The sequence below is a fragment of the Zalophus californianus genome, chromosome 1, assembly GCF_009762305.2.
Source record: "Zalophus californianus isolate mZalCal1 chromosome 1, mZalCal1.pri.v2, whole genome shotgun sequence".
Lineage (NCBI taxonomy): Eukaryota > Metazoa > Chordata > Mammalia > Carnivora > Otariidae > Zalophus > Zalophus californianus.
Genome location: NC_045595.1, coordinates 38,239,632 through 38,259,056, shown reverse-complemented (window position 1 = coordinate 38,259,056; position 19,425 = coordinate 38,239,632). Strand labels below are relative to the sequence as shown.

The 19,425-nt window shown below is 41.7% G+C and overlaps 1 protein-coding gene across 8 annotated transcripts in view; it reads left to right on the top strand.

The window, feature by feature from the left end:
- Positions 1 to 19,425, top strand: part of FOXP1 (forkhead box P1) — a 574,460-nt gene that overhangs the window by 332,709 nt on the left and 222,326 nt on the right. For all 8 annotated transcript variants that reach the window (XM_027584345.2, XM_035728162.1, XM_027584350.2 and 5 more), the window contains one exon: positions 12,834 to 13,018. In XM_027584345.2, coding sequence (XP_027440146.1) covers positions 12,845 to 13,018 — 174 coding nt within the window. In that variant the 5' untranslated portion in view covers positions 12,834 to 12,844. The remainder of the gene's footprint in view (positions 1 to 12,833; positions 13,019 to 19,425) is intronic.

The window sequence follows — 19,425 nt, the reverse complement described above, 5'->3', positions numbered from 1 at the left end:
AGTAGAACCAGTTTTGAATACAGACACGTCATCAGTGGGGTAACGATCATGTGCCTAGGTTTACCTTGAGTTTGAAAACTCCAGGGCTCAGTTTTGATTGGCCTTTATCGAGGGAAATGGTTTCAACTCTTTGGATTACCTTTTAGAATTGTAAACTCTATAATCCTTCACTGATAGTCTAGCTCATTCACGCTTTAGGAAAAGAAAAATGAAAGGAGAACTCCCGGAAAAGACAGGAAGGGCGGATAGTGGGTAAGGAAGATGGGGAGTCAGGACGGCGGGTCACAGATTCTGCTTTTTGACTCCTTCATTTCTTTCTCTCTGGAGTTCCACTGGAGCATCAGATGAGACACTTCACTTTTCTTTGTCTCCTGTTCGTCTCAGCCGCATGCATACGTGTGGAATTTGAGAACGTTCAGTTCCCAGAGCATTTGAGGAAGAGGCTCAATGTTAGCTGTCCCTGCAGCCCGATCCGCAGCATCATTCAGAGGGGAACAAGGCTGGGTTTCCTTCTCTTGGGTAGTGGAACAGCTCGAGGCCTTGAGGGCTTCCTAGGGCAGAAAAGGTAGAGGTCCCAGGGTCCCTTCCTCTTGTCCCTACAGTGGTAACAGGTCCATGAGCCTGAGAAAGTCTCTCCTGTTAGGGCACGGGGCGCTCACTGGGCATTTCTTTTTTGTTTGTTTTTAATTCTTGTGTCGTTTTTTTTTTTTTTTTTAAGATTTATTTATTTGAGAAAGAGAGACAGAGAGCATGAGAGGGAAGAGGGTCAGAGGGAGAAGCAGACTCCCTGCTGAGCAGGGAGCCCGATGTGGGACTCGATCCTGGCACTCCAGGATCATGACCTGAGCCGAAGGCGGTCGCTTAACCAACTGAGCCACCCAGGCACCCTCACTGGGCATTTCTTCTCCAGTCTTTGTTGAGGTTTTAGGGGCCGCGTTGGTTTGGGGAAAGGAGACTGTCAGTAGAGAGGGACCTGGGAAACAAACCACAGCACAACAAAATGAAAACACAAAAGAAAATGCTCTTGTGACGTTGTGATGTTGGGGTTGCAGAACAAAGATTAGATTATAGAAGGAGGAGACAGGAACAAGAGCAACTAGAGAAGGTTAAGTTTATAGCGGAACTGGGGGTGGGCATCAGGGGTGCATGAGGGGACCACTAAAATTTTGTTACATTTGTTAGACAGAGATGGAAATTCCAGTAATCCGAAGGTTACTAATGTCATTGCCACAATCCTCTGAGATGTATCTTTAGTTGTGTGGTGTTTTTTTTTTTTTTTTTTTAATTTCATTTTCTCATTCTCAAATTTTGCTTTGGAATCCAGCAGTCTTTTACTGTACTTTGGAGTAATATAATACAGAATTTTTAAAAATTAATTAACTGATAATAAATGTAAGATATAAACTACCAAACTGGTTTTCCCTGTTTGCTTTTTAAATATTAAGTAATGGAGAGATGTCATTCACATGTATCACAATTAAATAGTTTAGTAATGTTAAACAATCTGTTAGATAGATTAAAAATAATGCTTTAATTGCCAATTGTACACCTAAATATAGTATCCCCGATGAAGCAAGATAGCTTTCTTATAATATACAGCAAGCTGTTTAACACACGTGAAGCGAATTTTTGAAGACGAAACATTTCTTTATAACACTTCTGTTAGTGGGGACATTGAACTTACTCACTCTTCGAAGACCTCAGATTTCTTTGATAAGCTGACACACTGAACTCCCGAGTGGCTCTGTGAGGCATCAGCTGATTAATTTATTTATATCTTGTTTTTTTAAGGGCAAAATCATACCCAGATATAGTTTGATTTTTGCAGCATCCTTGAGAAACACATCTATTTGTGTGTGGACCCCGTGTACTTAAAGGTATCTTGGAACAAGAAACTGGGCAAGAAGGAACAAACATTAGGGCTCTCCTTCTAGATCAAACATTCAAGATCCGAATTGGTGTTTGACCCATATGTTTCATTGATAAAAGAAGAGCCCAGGAAATGAATGTATAGTTACTCAAGCATGAAAACATTCCAGTCTTTTAAAGCTGTGACCAAATCCAATCCTTAGTAGTTTAAACCATGTGGATGCTTTATTTTTATCTACAAGGCAGGAAGTAAAAAGGCGTTGACTGAGCTCTGTTTGCTTCATCTGGGGGTGACCTCTTTTTTCTTAAAGGGGGCCATCTTTTTTTTTTTTAATTTCCGAGTAACATTGCCAGTAAAGAGTTAACCGGATTTCTCTTGATTCGCTCTGGCTTATATGATGATGAGTAATGCGAGGTTGGTAACAGCAAATTGTTGTTTATAAGCAAACATGGCATTGTGCAAACAAGCAGGCCTGGTCTCCAACTGGTTTGATTTCATGGTGGTCAGCAGCTGATCTCTGTAACATACAACCTTTCTGCCTCTCTAAATGTCAGAAGAATGACTGTTTGTTTATCTTGCCTTCTTTGCAGCTGTTTACTCTGTAATGCATTTACCTCGACCTTGATTCCCGAAGAGTGGCCCCTTTCTCCTCCCTAGCCCTGTTTACACTAGTCCTGCCCCTGGTGTCACCTATGAAATCTGTTGATTATTCCACCTGGTTAATGTTAAATTGCTCTTGTAAGATGATGTGTTTGTTCATAAACACAAATGCTGGGCCCCTTGTTTACTGTACCCATGGCAGCAATCGTTATTAAACAAATATTGCTTTGTTTGCGGGGTGTGAGCAGCAGTTTATCCTGCAAGGTCTGTTTAAAAAACACACACACACACACAAAAAAAAAAACCCAAAAAACTTAAATACTAGAATTTTGATAAAGAAAGAAAAAGGGGAACTTGTCCCTGGAATGTGGTTGAAACAGACTTAGGTTTGCTTTTCTTATCTTTTGCTTGGATGAAGGGGCTGGAGAGATTAGCAAGTTGTTTGGTTTTTCTAAGAGATTTCCTTAGTGTAATGATATCTATGCAGTTGTTTGCTTTTTTCAGAAGGGAGAGAGCTCTCCTGAAAGGCCACTAGCTTAGTAATAGAACATCAGATGGCTAGAAAACTCTTTGTGGAGCAAACAAGGACTTAGAAGGTGTGGGAGAAAAAGTCTAGTGCTATGAACAAGGCAGTCACCTTCAAAAGGTATAATCCTTGGATTTTATATTATTGTGTGTGTGCATTGTGTGTTGTTGTGTGGGCTCCGTATGATCCTGTGTGATGGGTGTACTCGCTCAAGTTTGAAAAGGGAAGATTAACTCTGAGTTTAATGTATTGTGAATAAATTCTCTGTGACATAAACGGAGATGTCCTAACTAGGAAGAAACCATACAGTTAATATACGTGATATGTTTTTACAAGCTAGTATTTTAATTCTTACCTGTTATGCTCACCTGTCTCGTTTTAAAATGAGTTTTATGCATTGTATCCTTTCTAGTTAAGTAAAGGAGACATTGTGTCTCTTTGTTCAGCTTGATGTGTGTGACTCTTGTCCCTTGGTCACTGGGAGTCACATTAGATAAGACCAAACATTAGCCTGTCCTTTGTCATGTTTTGCAAACGGCAGAGAAAACAGCTTACATCATCTTTGTTTTTGTTTTGTTTTTTTTTTAATTATTGTTGCTGTTTCTGAATTTGTGTTGTGTTTCAATACTAGGCAGGGCCTGTTAGCATTTGCTGTAAATTACAAGGATAAAATACAGACTGGGGTGAGGGTGGAAGCTGGGGTCATGACCTTCAACAAATTGTGGTCTTTTATATCGAGAGAAAGCTGGTTAATCTCTCTGTAAGAGCAACTTTGGGGGGGGGGGGCGGATACATATATGCATACCGAAGTTTTTGAAGGACAAAATTAAATAATTGTCCCTTTCACACAATGGAAACATGCCTGCACTGACTTCTGATGGCCTGCATTCACTGAGCTTCCATGATGCTCTGAACATACTGTTCGCTTTGGCCGCTAGAGCGGTGAGGGGCTGGAGGCAAAAGCAGGAGGTTCGTGAAGTGTGTCACCCTGCACACCAGCCACTAATTGATATTAGGAACCTGGCCCCATGTATATGAAACTATATAATATATGGAAATGGAAAAAAAAAATTCTGACCTGCTCGTTGGTCGCTTTATTCCACCAGGCTATTTGTGACAATTCAGCTGTTTGTTCAAATGATTCCAGTTTGGCAGGCCTTGTTAATTCTCAAACTTCAACTCTGTTGTGTTCTGTAAGATGCATTTTAATTAAGCTCCCTAGAACACCTGGCCCCGTCATACCCTGAGCTGCAGAGGCTTCCTTGTAGCAAAGCAAACAGCCTAGCACAGGACTGACAAAGCTCCTTTTTGGACTCTGTTTAATTATTTGAGCTCCTCTGGATTAATATGCCAGGGAGTGGATATGCGTTCTCCTTTGTACTTCTGTTTCCTAGAGCAGCTTCCTTATGACTTCCAGAGTTTGCACACAGTTGCTATGATTACAGCGCTTAAACTCTGGTCCACTGGGAAGGAAGGAAAACAAGACCAACAACAGTAGCCGAAATTCTGAAAATATAGACATTTGTAACTTTTAAGGGGGTGGGTGTTTTTATCTGCGCTTACTGATGACTTAACGAAGACCATGGAAGTTTGATGAAGACAGGCTGTTAGCGTGAGACACGCACATTTCCTCTGAACAACCTTGCTGCCTTGGGGTTGGAATTCGGGAATTCTTTCTCTTTGGAAATGTAAAATCTCTTGTCTTTACCATGAAAGCCTGGTAGAGAAGGGAAATCGTGTTTTTATTAGGAACATTATTTTATTAGCACCCTATTCCTCTAACTCTGTTGTGAGCCATGCATTACAGGGAAAATTAAACATCCTGCTCTCTACCTTTTTCCATTCCAGCTGAATTGAGTATTAACTGTTGACCATGGATTTGGGTAGAGGTTTTCACTGATTGATTATCTTTAAATTTTCAATGATTGGGACAGTCCTACTTCCATTATGACTTAAAATGAATTAATGGCTTAGGTTAGTTTCTCAGTTTCAGAAATCCAAAATGATTAGTCCTTCCAAAGGAAGTACAGGACATAGAGTATTTTCAAAGTAGGAACATCAAGGTGGTGGCCCGCACAAGCTCTTGATCTCATTTGAGAGGTTGGACTTGGACTTTCCTGTCATTTAATCATTTAGCTAAAAATTCAGCAATTATGTATTAAGTTCCTACTACAGTAGTCCCCCGTAGCCACGGTTTTGCTTTGTGGATTCAGTAACCCGTGGTCTACCAGAGTTGGGAAGCAGATGATCCTCCTTCCAAGGTATTGTCAGAAGGCTTGTGTCACAACGCCTATGTAATTCACGTCACTTAAGCTCATTACGTAGACATTTTATCATCTCAAGTCATCACAAGAAGAAGGGTGAGTACGGTATAATAAGATATTGTGAGAGAGGAAGAGAGATCACATTCACATAACTTGTATTAATTACACTAGATTATAGTAATTATTCTAGTTTATCATTATTGTTGTTAATCTCTTGCTGTGCCTAATTTAGGAGTTAAATTTTACCATAAGTATGCATGTATGTATAGAAAAGAACATAGTGGGGCGCCTGGGAGACTCGGTTGGTTAAGCGTCTGCCTTCCGCTCAGGTCATGATCCCAGGGTCCTGGGGTCGAGCCTCGCATCGGGCTCCCTGCTCAGTGGGGAGCCTGCTTCTCCCTCTCCCTCTGCCACTCTCCCTGCTCATTCTCTCTCTCACTTTCTCTTTCTCTCTCAAAAAAATAAATATCTTGAAAAAAATTTAAAAAACATATAAAAAAAGAAAACATAGTGTAGGTAGGGTTCAGTACTACCTGCAAATTCAGGCATCAACTGGGGCGGGTCTCAGAACATATTCCCCCATGAATGAGGGGAGCTACTTTATGTGCAAGGTGTGCCTGAAAGTAAAGTTCAAGATAAAGGGTTGTTGTTGTTGTTGTTGTTGTTGTTGTTGTTGTTTAATTGTTACTGAAGAAAGGGAGTTGGAAGGCCAGGAAGGAGATCATTTTACTCTGAATGCCTCTTTATCCCTTTACTTGATGGAGAGTACTTCTAGGTTGATTGATAAATACAAACTAGTTCCTAGTTCTTTTTTTCTCCTCCTTTGAACTATAAAGGTAAGAGAGCTACCATATTACATCATTAACAACGAACCTAATTATCCTCCCATACTTCTTGCCGCCTGAGGATTCTTTGCTTCACTGAGCACCCATAGCTGTAGGTTCTCCCCCTCTAGCTGTCTGAGGTGCAGCCAGGATAGCCTCGCCTGTACCCATTCCTTTCCAGACCCAAGCCCTGCATTTTCTGCAGGAGTAGCTCCCTGAGGACACGTGTACCAAGGCTTTCCAGGAGGGGTGCTCCTAGAGCTGGTTCTTTCTCCTTTGAGAGGCCCAGCCCGACACTTCCACGATATCCTCAACCTCTGCTGACCTAAGGTTTGGGAAGATTGCAGTTTTGCCCTTCTTTCCCATATGGCTATATAAGTAGCCTTTAAAAATATATTTTTGACTGTTTCATTGCTCCTTACCTTTTTTTTCCTAAGTGCTAAATAAAATTCCAGATTTTTAAAGATAGACCTAGATATCTACAGTGCATGATAAAGTTGATAATACATAAATCATTTTTAACAACAGGTAATATGCATAATTTATGGTGTTACAGTGCTATCTTTTTGATATTTATGATGGATAATGCTCAGTTTTTGCCCTCATATTACTGCTTTAAATTATACCACAAGAAAATTAATGAGAAAGTAGATTTATGGGTTTCATTTGTTTGTCAATTCGGAAATTAATTGGGTGTTAATTTTAGCCGTCCCTCATCAGACCAGGACTTCAGTATGTGTGCATTACTTTGCATTCATTGTAGCTTACCTCCCATTTACTGTGGGTCACTAGCTTTGCATACATTAAAATAGCCCTCCGGCTCATTCCCTTGATTACTTTTTGAACTGCCATGCATTAGAAAATTTACGCCTTTCTGTTATAATTATGAAAATTTGGTATTGGAAGATGGTGCCTTCATAACACAGTCAGCACACCGATTTCTCTTCCTCAACTTGGCCCTCGGATGGTCTTTCCATGGAATGGGACCCCTGCCACTGGGGACAGTGGATAGGCAGACAGTGGTGTCTGAAGGGTTCATTCACAACTTGTGGGAGTGATCTCAGAACGTGAAAATAATCAACTGGTGGTACTTTGCTTTTCTTGTTGAATTCTTCCTCCTCCCTTTTTTATTCACTGAGAGTATGCTATGAAATCCCCCCTTAGTGGCAATGATTCTGCATCTTGGGGCCACCTGGGGCCCTTCCATGCTGCCCTTTCTTCACCTGCTTCCTTAACCCCTCAGTTTCACTTGTAATCCCTCCACTAGCCCTTCCTCTTGTCTCTGCCCCCTACTGTGTAGTCCGTCTTGCCAGGTGAAGGGCGAACACTTGCAAAAGCATGTGTGACGTGCTAGGAAATGTGAAGTCTCCATTGTCAAAGCCAGACTTTCTTCAGGGATGCTTTCTGTTCTTGAGTCCCTGTTGTGAATGAGAGGAACTCCTGCAAGAAGATGGAGAGTAAGGCGCTGGGTTAGTGTCCTGTGGCACCCTGCTGGTTGCCTGCTGGCAGGGAAGAATCCCCTTAGCTGCACTTTGCTCCTTAGAACTCCTTTATGTGTATTATGTTGCCAGGTAGACCTTTTGCACGTTTAAAGGGAAACTGTTCACTTATCTGATGAAACCCAGAAGTAAATGTATGCTTTATGTCTTAATACACACAAGCTTGTCTTCTTTCCTGAATCGCATGAACATGATCAGTGTGGACTTTGAATTATCATGATGCGATGAGTCCTTCTTTAGAACTAGAGTTAGCCTGACTTCCACCTTTATTCTTATCCTGTCTACAAACTGCACGGAGTCTAACGGATGATGAAGTAAGTGCGCCTCTCCTTCAGGAATTCCAAAATATGGAAATTCACAGGGTCTCTCCATTCTTAGAGTTGCTGTCTTCCTCCTTCTCTCCTCAACGCTCTGTCCTTCCCTCCCAACCTTACTCCTTCCCCTTCTCTGTCCCTCCCTTCCCTACCTCCTTCCTTTCTTCTTTTCCTCGCTCCCTCCCCCCCTTTTTTTTAACACCCCAAGAGCTTCTGTTATCTCTTCAAAATGCCTTCCATTTTCCTCCTTTCCTGGCACTGGATGAACAATGAGAAAGAGGATCTTTGCTTTAGGATGGGGGAGGACCATGTCATCACTGTCATTTTCCTACAAGTGATTTCGCCATTAACTTCTCTTCTCTTCTCCCCATAGAAGTAAAAATATATTTTACAAAACTATGTTTAGTTTAATTTACACATCCTTTCATGAACAGACCAAGTTCTTTAAGGGCATTTATTCTGCTTCATATAAATAATTGATCAGCCAAGTTAATTTACTTCTGCCTGACTTGGTCAACCTTAATTAACTGCCCTGGAATCAAGACTGAACTTTTTGTTAGCTTAAAATCTTTCACAAGCATGATAACAAGGGCTTTATTTTCCTTAAATTTTCAGCATCAACACTGTAACCAAGGAAATAATCATAATAATAAAGCATTGCTTTAATTTACTATAAATACATTGGCCTGGACATTATGAATTTTCCAGAATACTTCCAGAGTTTGCAGTGTTGGCAACGACAATAAATAGGCATGCTAAACTCAGTTCTTATCCTTTTCTACAAGTTCCTTCAGCACAAAAATCGATCTTTTGAAATCAGTAGCTCTGTCATGTTTCCAAGCAAGACGAGAAGTGGGCCATTTTGGCTTCCTTCAGCTTTCTGACATCCATGCGATTACAGCCTCAGCCTTTGCAGGGTTGTGTTGAATGGATCATATGTGGCTTAAACAGGCCCAGCTCATCCGGAGAAGCCATGCAAGAAGCCAGAGGAAGATTTGTCTTTGTTTCCAGAGGGCTTGTTAGTGGGGAGGGGTTGTCATGTCCTCCCGGTGCTCTGCCTCCATATTCGCACACTCGGGGTGATTGCATATCGTTTCTTGCTCTCGATTTGCCATGGAGCAGAGCAGTTCATTGGTTATAAGGAGTCCCAGAGGGAAGCAGAGGTTATACAAACTGAGTTGACTATGACAAGCTCCCTATAAGAAAAGAAGTTACAGTGTTCAATGTCAGGAAACGCACATTCCTCTTGTATACACTGACCTGCTTTGAGATGATTCCCAAACTGTAAAACTCAATAGAAAAAGACAAATAGAGGTGTTTGCTAAAGAATGCCGACACTTTCATCTTTGTATTTTAGGTGCTTTTATTTGTCCACCTGCCACCTTGGTACTGTCTTCCCTGGAGTTGCTTAGTTTTCTTTTCATTCATTTACTAATGCGCCACCTTGCCCAGGACTTTGCAAATGGGAAATTCTCTGCCAGTCATTGAATAGGCAAGTTCATGTCTGAAACAGGAAATGATTATGGCTGTATCTGTTCCTTCACCTCTACTGAGTTTTGGTTTTCTTATCTGTAAAATGGGGATAAATTTCACCTGCCTCTTCTCCCTGATGGACTTGTTATGAGTTTGAAAAGTACCTCAGAGAGCCTTGTAGTTTGTGAAGTGTTGTACAGACATAAAGGCTTATTAAATGGCTTGGAACATTCCATAGAAAGAAATATTGCCAGCCCAGATATTGTTAGAAATGTTCTTAGACATCGACACTCCTAATTTTTCACATGTGCTTTTCAAAAAGCTGTTTTCTCCTGATTGGTGTGGGAGATTATGGGAAATTTTAAATCTTGCAACCTACATACTACTGTTAGCACTTGACTAATTAAGGACATCCTCAGACCAAAATAATCCTTTATGCAATTTCGGTCCCAATGCCTGCACTCTCACAGACCCGATTCGCAAGCCAAGCTGCTTGGCGAGATGCCTGCAAAACTTCTCCTGGAGGACTTGGCAGCCTTCTTGGAACTGCGTAGAGCAAAACCTTCTCATCAAATTGTGGATTGGAGATTGTCCTTACTCCACCCACCACCACGGTGTCAAACCCAGGAAACAGAAGCGGAGCATCTCTTAGTACCTGTTTTGAGGTCACGCATCCCACTGGTTGCAGGGTGTGAAAAGCAGCTTTCTTCCCTATAGTTGTGAGGACACAGTATTTGGCTAGCTATGCCCCCTTCTGAGGGCAGGTATGGATTTCATGTGTAAGCCGTGTTTTTGTCTTTTGCGGGTCCATTCGCTGATGTGGATAGGCTTTCCAGAACCTTAAAAAAAATGTTTTTGTTTTTTCTTTAGGTATGCTTGTGACATACCCTAAGAATTCAGTGAGTTTCCTTGTTAACTACTCTAGGACAACCATTCTCTCCCTCAAATACCTAAACATCTTTTCCTTCATTTCTGTACAAATGGGCAGGTTTATGAAACAGAAACTGAAACATTGGGGGGATAAAACCCCTCAATTTCACAAAATTGAAACAAGGTACTTGTATTGCCTGGTTCTTCTATCGTAGAGAAAGTTTTAGTTGTATTTTTGATAGGTTTTATACTCTGCAGACAGTAAGGATGTAAAGGCGGTTTTTAAAGGACTCTAATTACTGGAAAGTCCGATCTCAAGAGAAGAGAGTGAATCAGCTGTTGCTTCTGAATTTGTTTCCCACCTGTCAACAAAAAATGCCATTCTTAATCCCCTTCAGAACTGGATTAACTTTAAAAAATAAGTCTTCTGGGTTTATAAAGTTTGTGCTCAAGTTGGATCATACAGTGCACTGAAAGGAAATGAAGATGTGAATTTTTCTGCTTTTAATTTTCCATTAGGCTTTTGTGGAAGTTGGTAGAAAAGGGATTTAAACCAACTTCTAGCAAGAGGGCGGCATCCTCTAAAGAGGAGGTCCCAAGTGTTTCAATTTCCCTGTTGTCACATATTTCATGAGTGGGGGACAAATCTGTAGCGCAGGTTGTGTCTGTCTTTACACGATGCAAAAATACTTGTTCTAAGTTTTCAGCCCTTTTATGCGAGATCAGTGTTTCATGTTAAAGTTGGTTGTTTTTTAAGATTTTATTTATTTATTTGACAGACAGTGGGGGGGGCTGCAGAGGGAGAGGGAGAAGCAGCCTCCCTGCCGAGTAGGAAGCCTGACGTGGGGCTCAATCCCAGGATCCTGAGATCATGACCCGAGCCAAAGGCAGACGCTTAACTGACTGAGCCACCCAGGTGCCCCTCACATTAAAGTTTTAACATTCAGGGCGCCTGGGTGGCTCAGTCGGTTAAGCGACTGCCTTCGGCTCAGGTCATGATCCTGGAGTCCCAGGATCGAGTCCCACATCGGGCTCCCTGCTCAGCAGGGAGTCTGCTTCTCCCTCTGACCCTCTTCCCTCTCGTGCTATCTCTCATTCTCTCTCTCTCAAGTAAATAAAATCTTTAAAAAAAAAAAAAAAGTTTTAACATTCAGACATTTCTCAGCTTTGATATTGGAACTGTCAAGTCCTTTAGCGACTATTGTTTATCCTGTTCAAAGTCCTCGTCTGTGAATTTGGAGTATGACCCTGCCATTTCATTGTTTGCTCCTTACTGCACCTCAACTGGAAGAAAACACATGGTTAAGAACTTTGACACCCGACTGAACTTGTTCAAATCCTGATTGCACCATTACTAGTGATTTATGCTGGGCAAATTAAAATGGTCCTCATGGAGCCCTAGTTTTCCCATCTGCATACTGGAGATACCAGTGGCATTCACAACTAAACTGGTGGATATACATAAATCACCTGCAGGTGGGCTTGGCACAGCACTGGTAACCAATACATGGTAACATTTGGTATTAGTAAATATTATCTATCTTTTGTCATAAACAGACGCCTTTACTGAGAGCTGAATTGGCTCCGTAGGGTAATGGTTTTGTATCTAGAGAGTAGCTGGGCAGAATGTGAAATACATTTACATGTATGTAGGTGATATCTTCCAGCTGCTCATCTTGCACTATACATACAGACATACATACTATATACCTACTGTATACACACACATTTTTTTTTATTAGACATTTCATACTTTCACATTCAGACCTTTTCTTTGGTCTGCCTAAGGCCTGATTTTTCTCCAAAATAAATAGAAGATGTCCCAGACCTTTCAGGCCTTAAACCAAACTAGAGGTTAGTAATCCAGCATGAGAAAACCCCCTAACTTTGAAGAGGATTTCCTAGGGAAGTTTTAACCCTAGGACAAAGATCAGAGTCTGAATTTTTTCAGCTCCTGAAAAGTGGGGATTTTTTTCCCTCTCTAAATGTGGCCGATCTTATTGGAATGGCCAATTTTGAAGACTTTTCAGTACCTGAATGATTCTGGGGAGTACGAATCTTTAAATGCTCTTTGCTTTTTGACGGTAAGGGTGTTCAACTCATAAGACCTCAGGGGCCCCTCCTGGTGGTGTGTGTCATGTCTTGATAGAGTGGAGTTGCAGACTTTCTCTCTAGGAGTGTACCACCCCCACGCAGAGCCCGCACACACTAAAACTTAATGTTACACCTAATATGCCACACACAGCGACTTACTGGTTTTAGAGCAAAACATCCAGACACAATCCACAGAAATTTAACCATAAATCCTGAGTTCCCCCGAAAGTTTTTTTTTTTTTTTTTCCCCCTCCCAAGGGGAAACAGCCTATTTACAGGACGACTGCTAAACCTTGAAGCTGGACCGGCCCCTCCGTCCTCCGACCCTAGGGGACTAGCCCACGACCCAGGGCCAAAAGTGATCGTGAAAGAAAAGGACAACTGCTTACAGAGTTTGGCAACACAGACGGCAGGGCCCTGCTCCTTCTGTCCAACGACTGTTTTAACAGCTGCTTTTTTCTCTCTCTCCCCCGCTCCCTCCTGAAAATCCCTCTCTCAGGTTTTTGAGTCATGATGCAAGAATCTGGGACTGAGACAAAAAGTAACGGTTCAGCCATCCAGAACGGGTCGAGCGGCAGCAACCATTTGCTCCAGTGTGCCAGTCTTCGCGAGGGGCGGTCCAACGGGGAGACGCCGGCCGCGGACGCGGGGGCCGCTGAGCTTGTGCACGTGCAGCAGCAGCAGGTACTGGGGGCGCACGGGGCGCGGGGGCCGCCGAGCTCGTGCACGTGCAGCTGCAACAGGTACTGGGGGGGCGGGGGGTGCACGGGGTTGGAGGGCCAGCTCTCCCGCTCGCCCTTCGCGCTCGCACCCCCCACCCCGCGGAGTGTTGGAGGCTCACCTGGCGCGCTGGCCGACTGTCAGCAGCATCTGGCGGCCCGGTGGGGGCCTTCAGAGACGAGTGCCCAAGCCCTTGGGAGTTGAGTCTTGGAAGCCTCCCCACCCCCGTCTTGGGGAGCAGTTGTTAACGATGAGCTTGAGTGCACCTCTGGGCACCCTTCCCAGGCCCCACCGTGGCCTCCCGAAGCTGAACTGTTTGGAATACAATGAATCTTTGGAGAAATGGTTCCCGATGCTTGAGTTAAAAAGTAATAATAATAAACAGGCTTATTGAGCCTGGTGAAGAAAGACATAAAATGAGGGATAATGGATAAAAGGAATAGGGGATGGGAGAGGGAATAGGTGCATCAGGAGAGTAGAAGCAAACAGTAGGAGCAAACGGGCAGGAGTGGGTATACAGCAGGTTGCTCTTATTGGTGGCTCTTACGTTCTCCGTAGGCATGTCAGTGGGTACCTGTGGGTGACTGATTAAATATTTCCAAATGGTAAAGGTGACCCAGAAAATGGTGGTGTGTGGCCCCGGTGTTGAGGGAAATTCAAATAAGTAAGTAGCACCCGCTTGAAGACAGCAGTGTTTTTCCAGCCTCTCTTGAAATCAGGAAATAGGATTATTTTTGTTAAATGATAATGGGTGGGTTTTGTTCCGTTTTAGTCCTTGATTCATTTACTCAATGCATAGTTATGGTGCCATTTCAGAAAGGTGAAAAAAGAATGATGCATCCTCGGGCCTTTCTGAAAGAAACAGAAATCGTTGGGGGATGGGGAGGACGAAGGCGAACCTTTTCTCAAACCATTTTCTTGGAAACCGTTATCAGAGAAGTGGGGTTATAGCCTTTGACAGGCGCTGAGCATATTTTATTTTCTTCTTGCTAAGAAGTTTTTTAAAACATGAAGAATCATTACATTGTTAGTCTGTTAGAAGTTAGTGGAATAGAAAGAAGAGAAAACTAGCAGACATGATCAGGTCTCACTGCAAAGCGCTTCATCTAAGTGATGTGGTGCAGTCTCTCTCCCTGGCCGCCCAGACCCTTCTGTGCCTGCACCTTGGGCATCACATCGGCTGGAATGGACGTATGTCGTGTGGAAGGTTGTGCACTTAAATGAGTGCAAATGGCCAAATTCTAACCACCGAGGTGGTTAGCAGAACACATCCTCAGATGGTAGGAAGGTATCCGTGTGTGCATGCGTCGTTCATGTGGTGTTCTCGGGTACTTATGGTTATACTGAGAATGGGCAGTTGCTATTTTGGGGTGCTGTGTTCTATGTCCTTACCCTACAGAGGCCAAGATCCACTGGTTCTTTATGGAGCAGTTGAGGTGTGGTGCTCTTGACCTATGGGGTGAGTACCCCACATGCTTAATATTTAAGGTACATTAATTAAATGGGAAATTCACTTCTTTAGAGTTTTATATGAAGAACTGAAGATCATTTACCATTGTAAAGTAGTAAGTCAGCCAAAATATTTACATATATACCGTCAACACACACGCGCACACACCCCTACACCGATAATAGCAACAACATATTGGCCTCATAGAAGACAGTTAGGAAAGTGCATTTTTAACAGCATCTTCCTTAAAAAGCATCAGTAACAAAATTAGCACATCTCCCCTCTTTATCTTGGCTGTGACCACTTTGGAAAACATGCTGTGATGTGTTACGGATGTCAGTACCTTTTGATTGTACTTCGAAACTTGTTAAATACTTTTTATAACAACTTTATTTTTATTTGCTATTGATATGATTTAGGAAGAGAGAGGAGTTGGATTTATCATTGTGGCTAAAACCCCACATATTAGGCTTGGCAGGCCTTTTCGATCTTCTTAAAATAAAATTCTGACAGCTGTTTGCCCCTCGAAGTATAGATGCGGCTCTTCACAGGTTGTTGGAGGACAAGAAAATCTGTAGATGGATTGAGGGGGGAAAAAAAACTAAGGGATTAAAAAAGTTTTGCAGGACTAGAGTGGACCTCGTTTCCTTCCAGACCGAAAACTGCAACAATTAAGCGCTTTGGAGAAATGCGAGGGTCAACATGATGGACTTCGGTTGTTTTCATCATTTTTATTCTACAGGTTTTTACTTGAAGTGAGAATACCAGCAGTGAGAAAATCACAGCCATGCTGAATTCATTACTGCGGTAGTCACACAAAACCACGGATAAAATTTCAATAACTGCAGGCCACAGTTGAGTAAACAGTTGCACTGAAATTTAATTCCTGTTGACTTTTCCCCCATTCCTCGCCAGGGGCACATTCTGATTCTGTAGTACAAAGACAACAGGGGTTACAGCTTTGATTAATGTAGGACAGTGGAAGAGAATTAGAACTGTAAAATATGTTAGAAGTCCATGGAACAAAAAGATGTGGCTTAAAAGGGCTTGGTATAAAAATGAGTTAATTATGCTGTGTGTAACACTGAATGTTATAGGATTTTCCAGTTGCACCAGTGCAATCATTGACGATATAGGGAGAACTTGTGCCTAGTGCCAGGACTTTTAAAATAAATGCAAGCCTTTCCATGTTTGATTCTTATTACCGAAGATAATTACAAATGATAGCAAGTGCCCTTTCAGAATGGAGAGCTTTCACAAAGATTAGCTGTGGAATGAGTGACTTCTATGCTGGGACTGGTCTGTAGGTTGGCTAAATTAGTTCTAAGAAGAATTGTTAAAAAGAAAAAAAAAAGAATTACATACGTGACAACCTAGAAAAATAGGGGGAATCTGGCTTTTCCATCTTCTCTTGAAAAATCAGAAGATCTGGTAACCCTAGACCAATGTTCCTTCGAGGACAACAGTTAAGGGATGGATTGCTCGTGAAGTCAGGGAGCCCGCCGCCCTCCAGGCTGCCCTAGCTCCCACCGAGCAGCATCGCTCATTTGTGGCCCTCTAGGCAGGGGGGTTGGTAGTTCTGCAAGATGCCATCATCACTCAAAAGCCATCACCAACGAGAGGTGCTGCCAGTAGCTGGAGGAGCCCGCCAACACACTCCCCAACTGTCTTCCTTCCTCAAAACGAAATGTATTATCTCTGTAATGTCTCAAGTCTACTTATATCTGGGCCATGAAACTATTATAACAATATTTTCCTAATAATATAATTTGATAGAGTTTCTGAACATTTCTTTTAGCCACTGGGTAATTCTTTACCCGATACCATAACTGCTTTTTATTTCCTATTATGCCTGCCCCATTTCTGGGCCTGTAAAAGTTCTGTATTGGATATGCACTACTCCATTATGAAACTCAGCAACAAATACTATTACCAATTACTGAAGTTTTTTTCCTAAAGAAAGGATTTTAAAATGTCCAGAGCAATTTCATAAACTGTGTGGATTAATGCATTTTAAAAGTCTTGAATTTTAGAAAGCAGAATTTTATTTCCATATTGCTGCAAATGAGAGCTTTTTCAGATAAGCATATTACATAGAGCATAATGTTTAGAAGTTTCTCCATATACAGCATATGCTGTCAGGTCAATTAACAGAATGCATACTAGAAAATGTTTATTCAATAAAAATGAATAGCTGTTAAATAAAACAGCTATTTCTTAACAACATTCCATTTAATGATGGGGTTTTTTTTTTGGGTACCACCTGGCAGTTTTATTGTCTGCAAATCAGTATAGAGAGGGCTTTGGTTGCTGTGGTTTTGAGGTATGGCTATTGTTTTATATGAGGAGGGCAGTGTAGAGGAAGTCTGTGAGAAAGACATTAAAAAAAAAAAGATACACTATATACGGGATTTGAATATGGATTATTTAGAGAGTGTGAATAAGTGAAGTGTTTGTTTCATTTTTTGACATTGGTTCTTTGACATTTGGTTTAAGGTGTTGGACCTTTTGGCCCAAAAGTTACCTATCAACCATCAACACGTGTCTATGTACCTGTTTCCCATTAATAATGTAAAAGAAAGAGAGGAAAACATTGAATGAGTCCTGAAGAGTTAAGAGAGGTAGGAAGGATAAGTAGCTTCTGAAACATCATGAGAGGCAAGAAGAGGGATTCATTGGGTTGCATTTCGCCAATGAGCTATTAAAGGAGGTGAGAGATGAGTCACTGCCCAGGACTAGAGAAGCTCAGAGAGACAGGAGGAGTGGGAGGGTGCTCAAGAAGGAAATCTGGCTGTGTATATTCCCCGAGGATGTAGAAAATACACTATCAGCGGGGCCTGGGAGAGTCACGGGTCTATATGCTGGGGTCTCCTGAATGTGAGTAACCAAATGATAATGACCAGAGTGTGAACATGTTAGCATAAACCAATACACAAAAATTAAAGATTCTTCTCTTCATTTTCAAAATGGTGGAATGAATTTCCTCATTTTGTTCTTGTTACCAAAACGACTAGTGGATATCGGGCAGAAGAGGGAGGTTGTCCTGCCAACATTTCCAGCTTGAAGTGCCCCTGTGAAAAACGACGCCTGGAAGAAATCACTGTGTGTGTTTTGGATGGGCAGTGAGCTCCGATGAAAGAGACCATTCTCTGCGCTTCTCATTCGTACTCCTGTTCCTTTGTGGGAACCATGTTACCATTATTGTGGCCATCCTTTGCCTTGTTGCTCACTCTACAGAGGGAGGCCCAAGTGATTAGGTGTGGATTAGTACAAAGATCAGGTAGCAGTGGCCAGTTCGGCCTTACCATTCTTCTCTTTGCTTCAGGTTGCTTTATTAACTTTGTTAGGAATACCCTCAAGTGGCCTTTTGCCTTGTAGCTACCAGGGACTGTGTCTGAAAGGAAGGTCTTTTGATGCCATTGGAAGGGAAAAGATGGTCAGCATCTCTGTGTCCGAGAAGGAAAGCTTCTGGAAGGCAGTGTAGAAGATCTTAATTTATTGAGTTGTCTCATTGAGGCAGGCTCTATGCTAGGGGCTAGCACCTTCCTTCACTGGTGGGTGAAAACTCAAACTATAATTTTAAAGGACTCACTCTACCAAGATACATTCTTTTTGAACACAAGGTAGAACTCAAATATAGAAGCTATTGATGATCAAAAATTTGGTAAGAATTGGTGCCATCAAAATGTTAGCAAAAACCGTGCAAACAAATTGAGAAAAAAAAGTGAGAGAGGAATTCAGGTAATTGTGACGAAGAAAAGCAGCAATAACAATAACAGACTCCCACTTTTTCTCAGTTCCTTTTGTGGCTCTTTCTGGAAAAGGCATCCTTCACCCTGAACGCTAGAGTTATAGTTCTTTACTCTGTGAGTTTGGACCTCCTTGTCATCAAAATATTGTCAGAGATTTAGGTAACTTGTGATGTGAGCCTTATATGAAATCCTTTCAAGTTTTGATTACTAAACAGCTCTGTGTCATTACATTCTCTGTTGAAAGGTGAGATGGCATGAGAAACAACAGAAAAAGAGCCAAGTACATAGAAAGCTAGATGCCACATTTCACCATGAGTGAAGTGTACCCTCAACTTTAAGCAAAAGCGTCCCTACTTTGAGAAGGCAATTTTAAGCCCTGACCTGTGAGCTGCAAATAATAATAATAATAATAATAATAATAATAATAAATACCCCCTCTCTCTTGTCTAATCAGAAATCTCTTTTTGAACTTTCAGGAGGTATGACTTTAATGGTAATTTGTTGACAGATGAGCTTCACTGATTGCAGAGAGTTTGTTTTGCAAAACTGGCGGGCTCCTGTCTGTTCTCTGAAGGCAAGGAACCTACTTCGCTGTTTTGCAACTGCTTGCGTTTATTGACAAGTAGTGCTGAGCACGCAGAATTGGTATGTTTGTGTAATGTAAACCTATATAGCTCAACTGATGGAGTCGAGTGTACTTTTAGGTAGTGCATAGATTACTTGATAAAAAGGGTTACAAGGTGACTGCTTTTATGACAAAGTAGAATGGCAATATAAATGCAAGTGGTAGATGGAGCAACAAAAGGGAAGTTTATATAGGGAATTGAACCCCGTATTAGAAAGTTTCTTTTCATCACTTGGTCTTTGAACTCAAATCTATTGTAATTATGAAGTGTTACTTGTAACATTCCAGAGGCCCTTTGCTAAATACTGTGTTTGATTTGGTTCAGAGAAATACAACCACATTTTTTTTTTTTCTTTTTCCTCACACAAGAAAATGTGGTGAAGAGAGTTTCACATACTGGCCTGGTCTCAGCTTTGTTCCAAATGAGCTAATAAATGTGCTACACTGGAAACTATGTATTAGAAGAAACTTTGTTTCTTCGCTTTGGAGTTCTTGAAATGCATTTATTCATTTGTTAAATATTCTGTCATGTAACTAATACGTG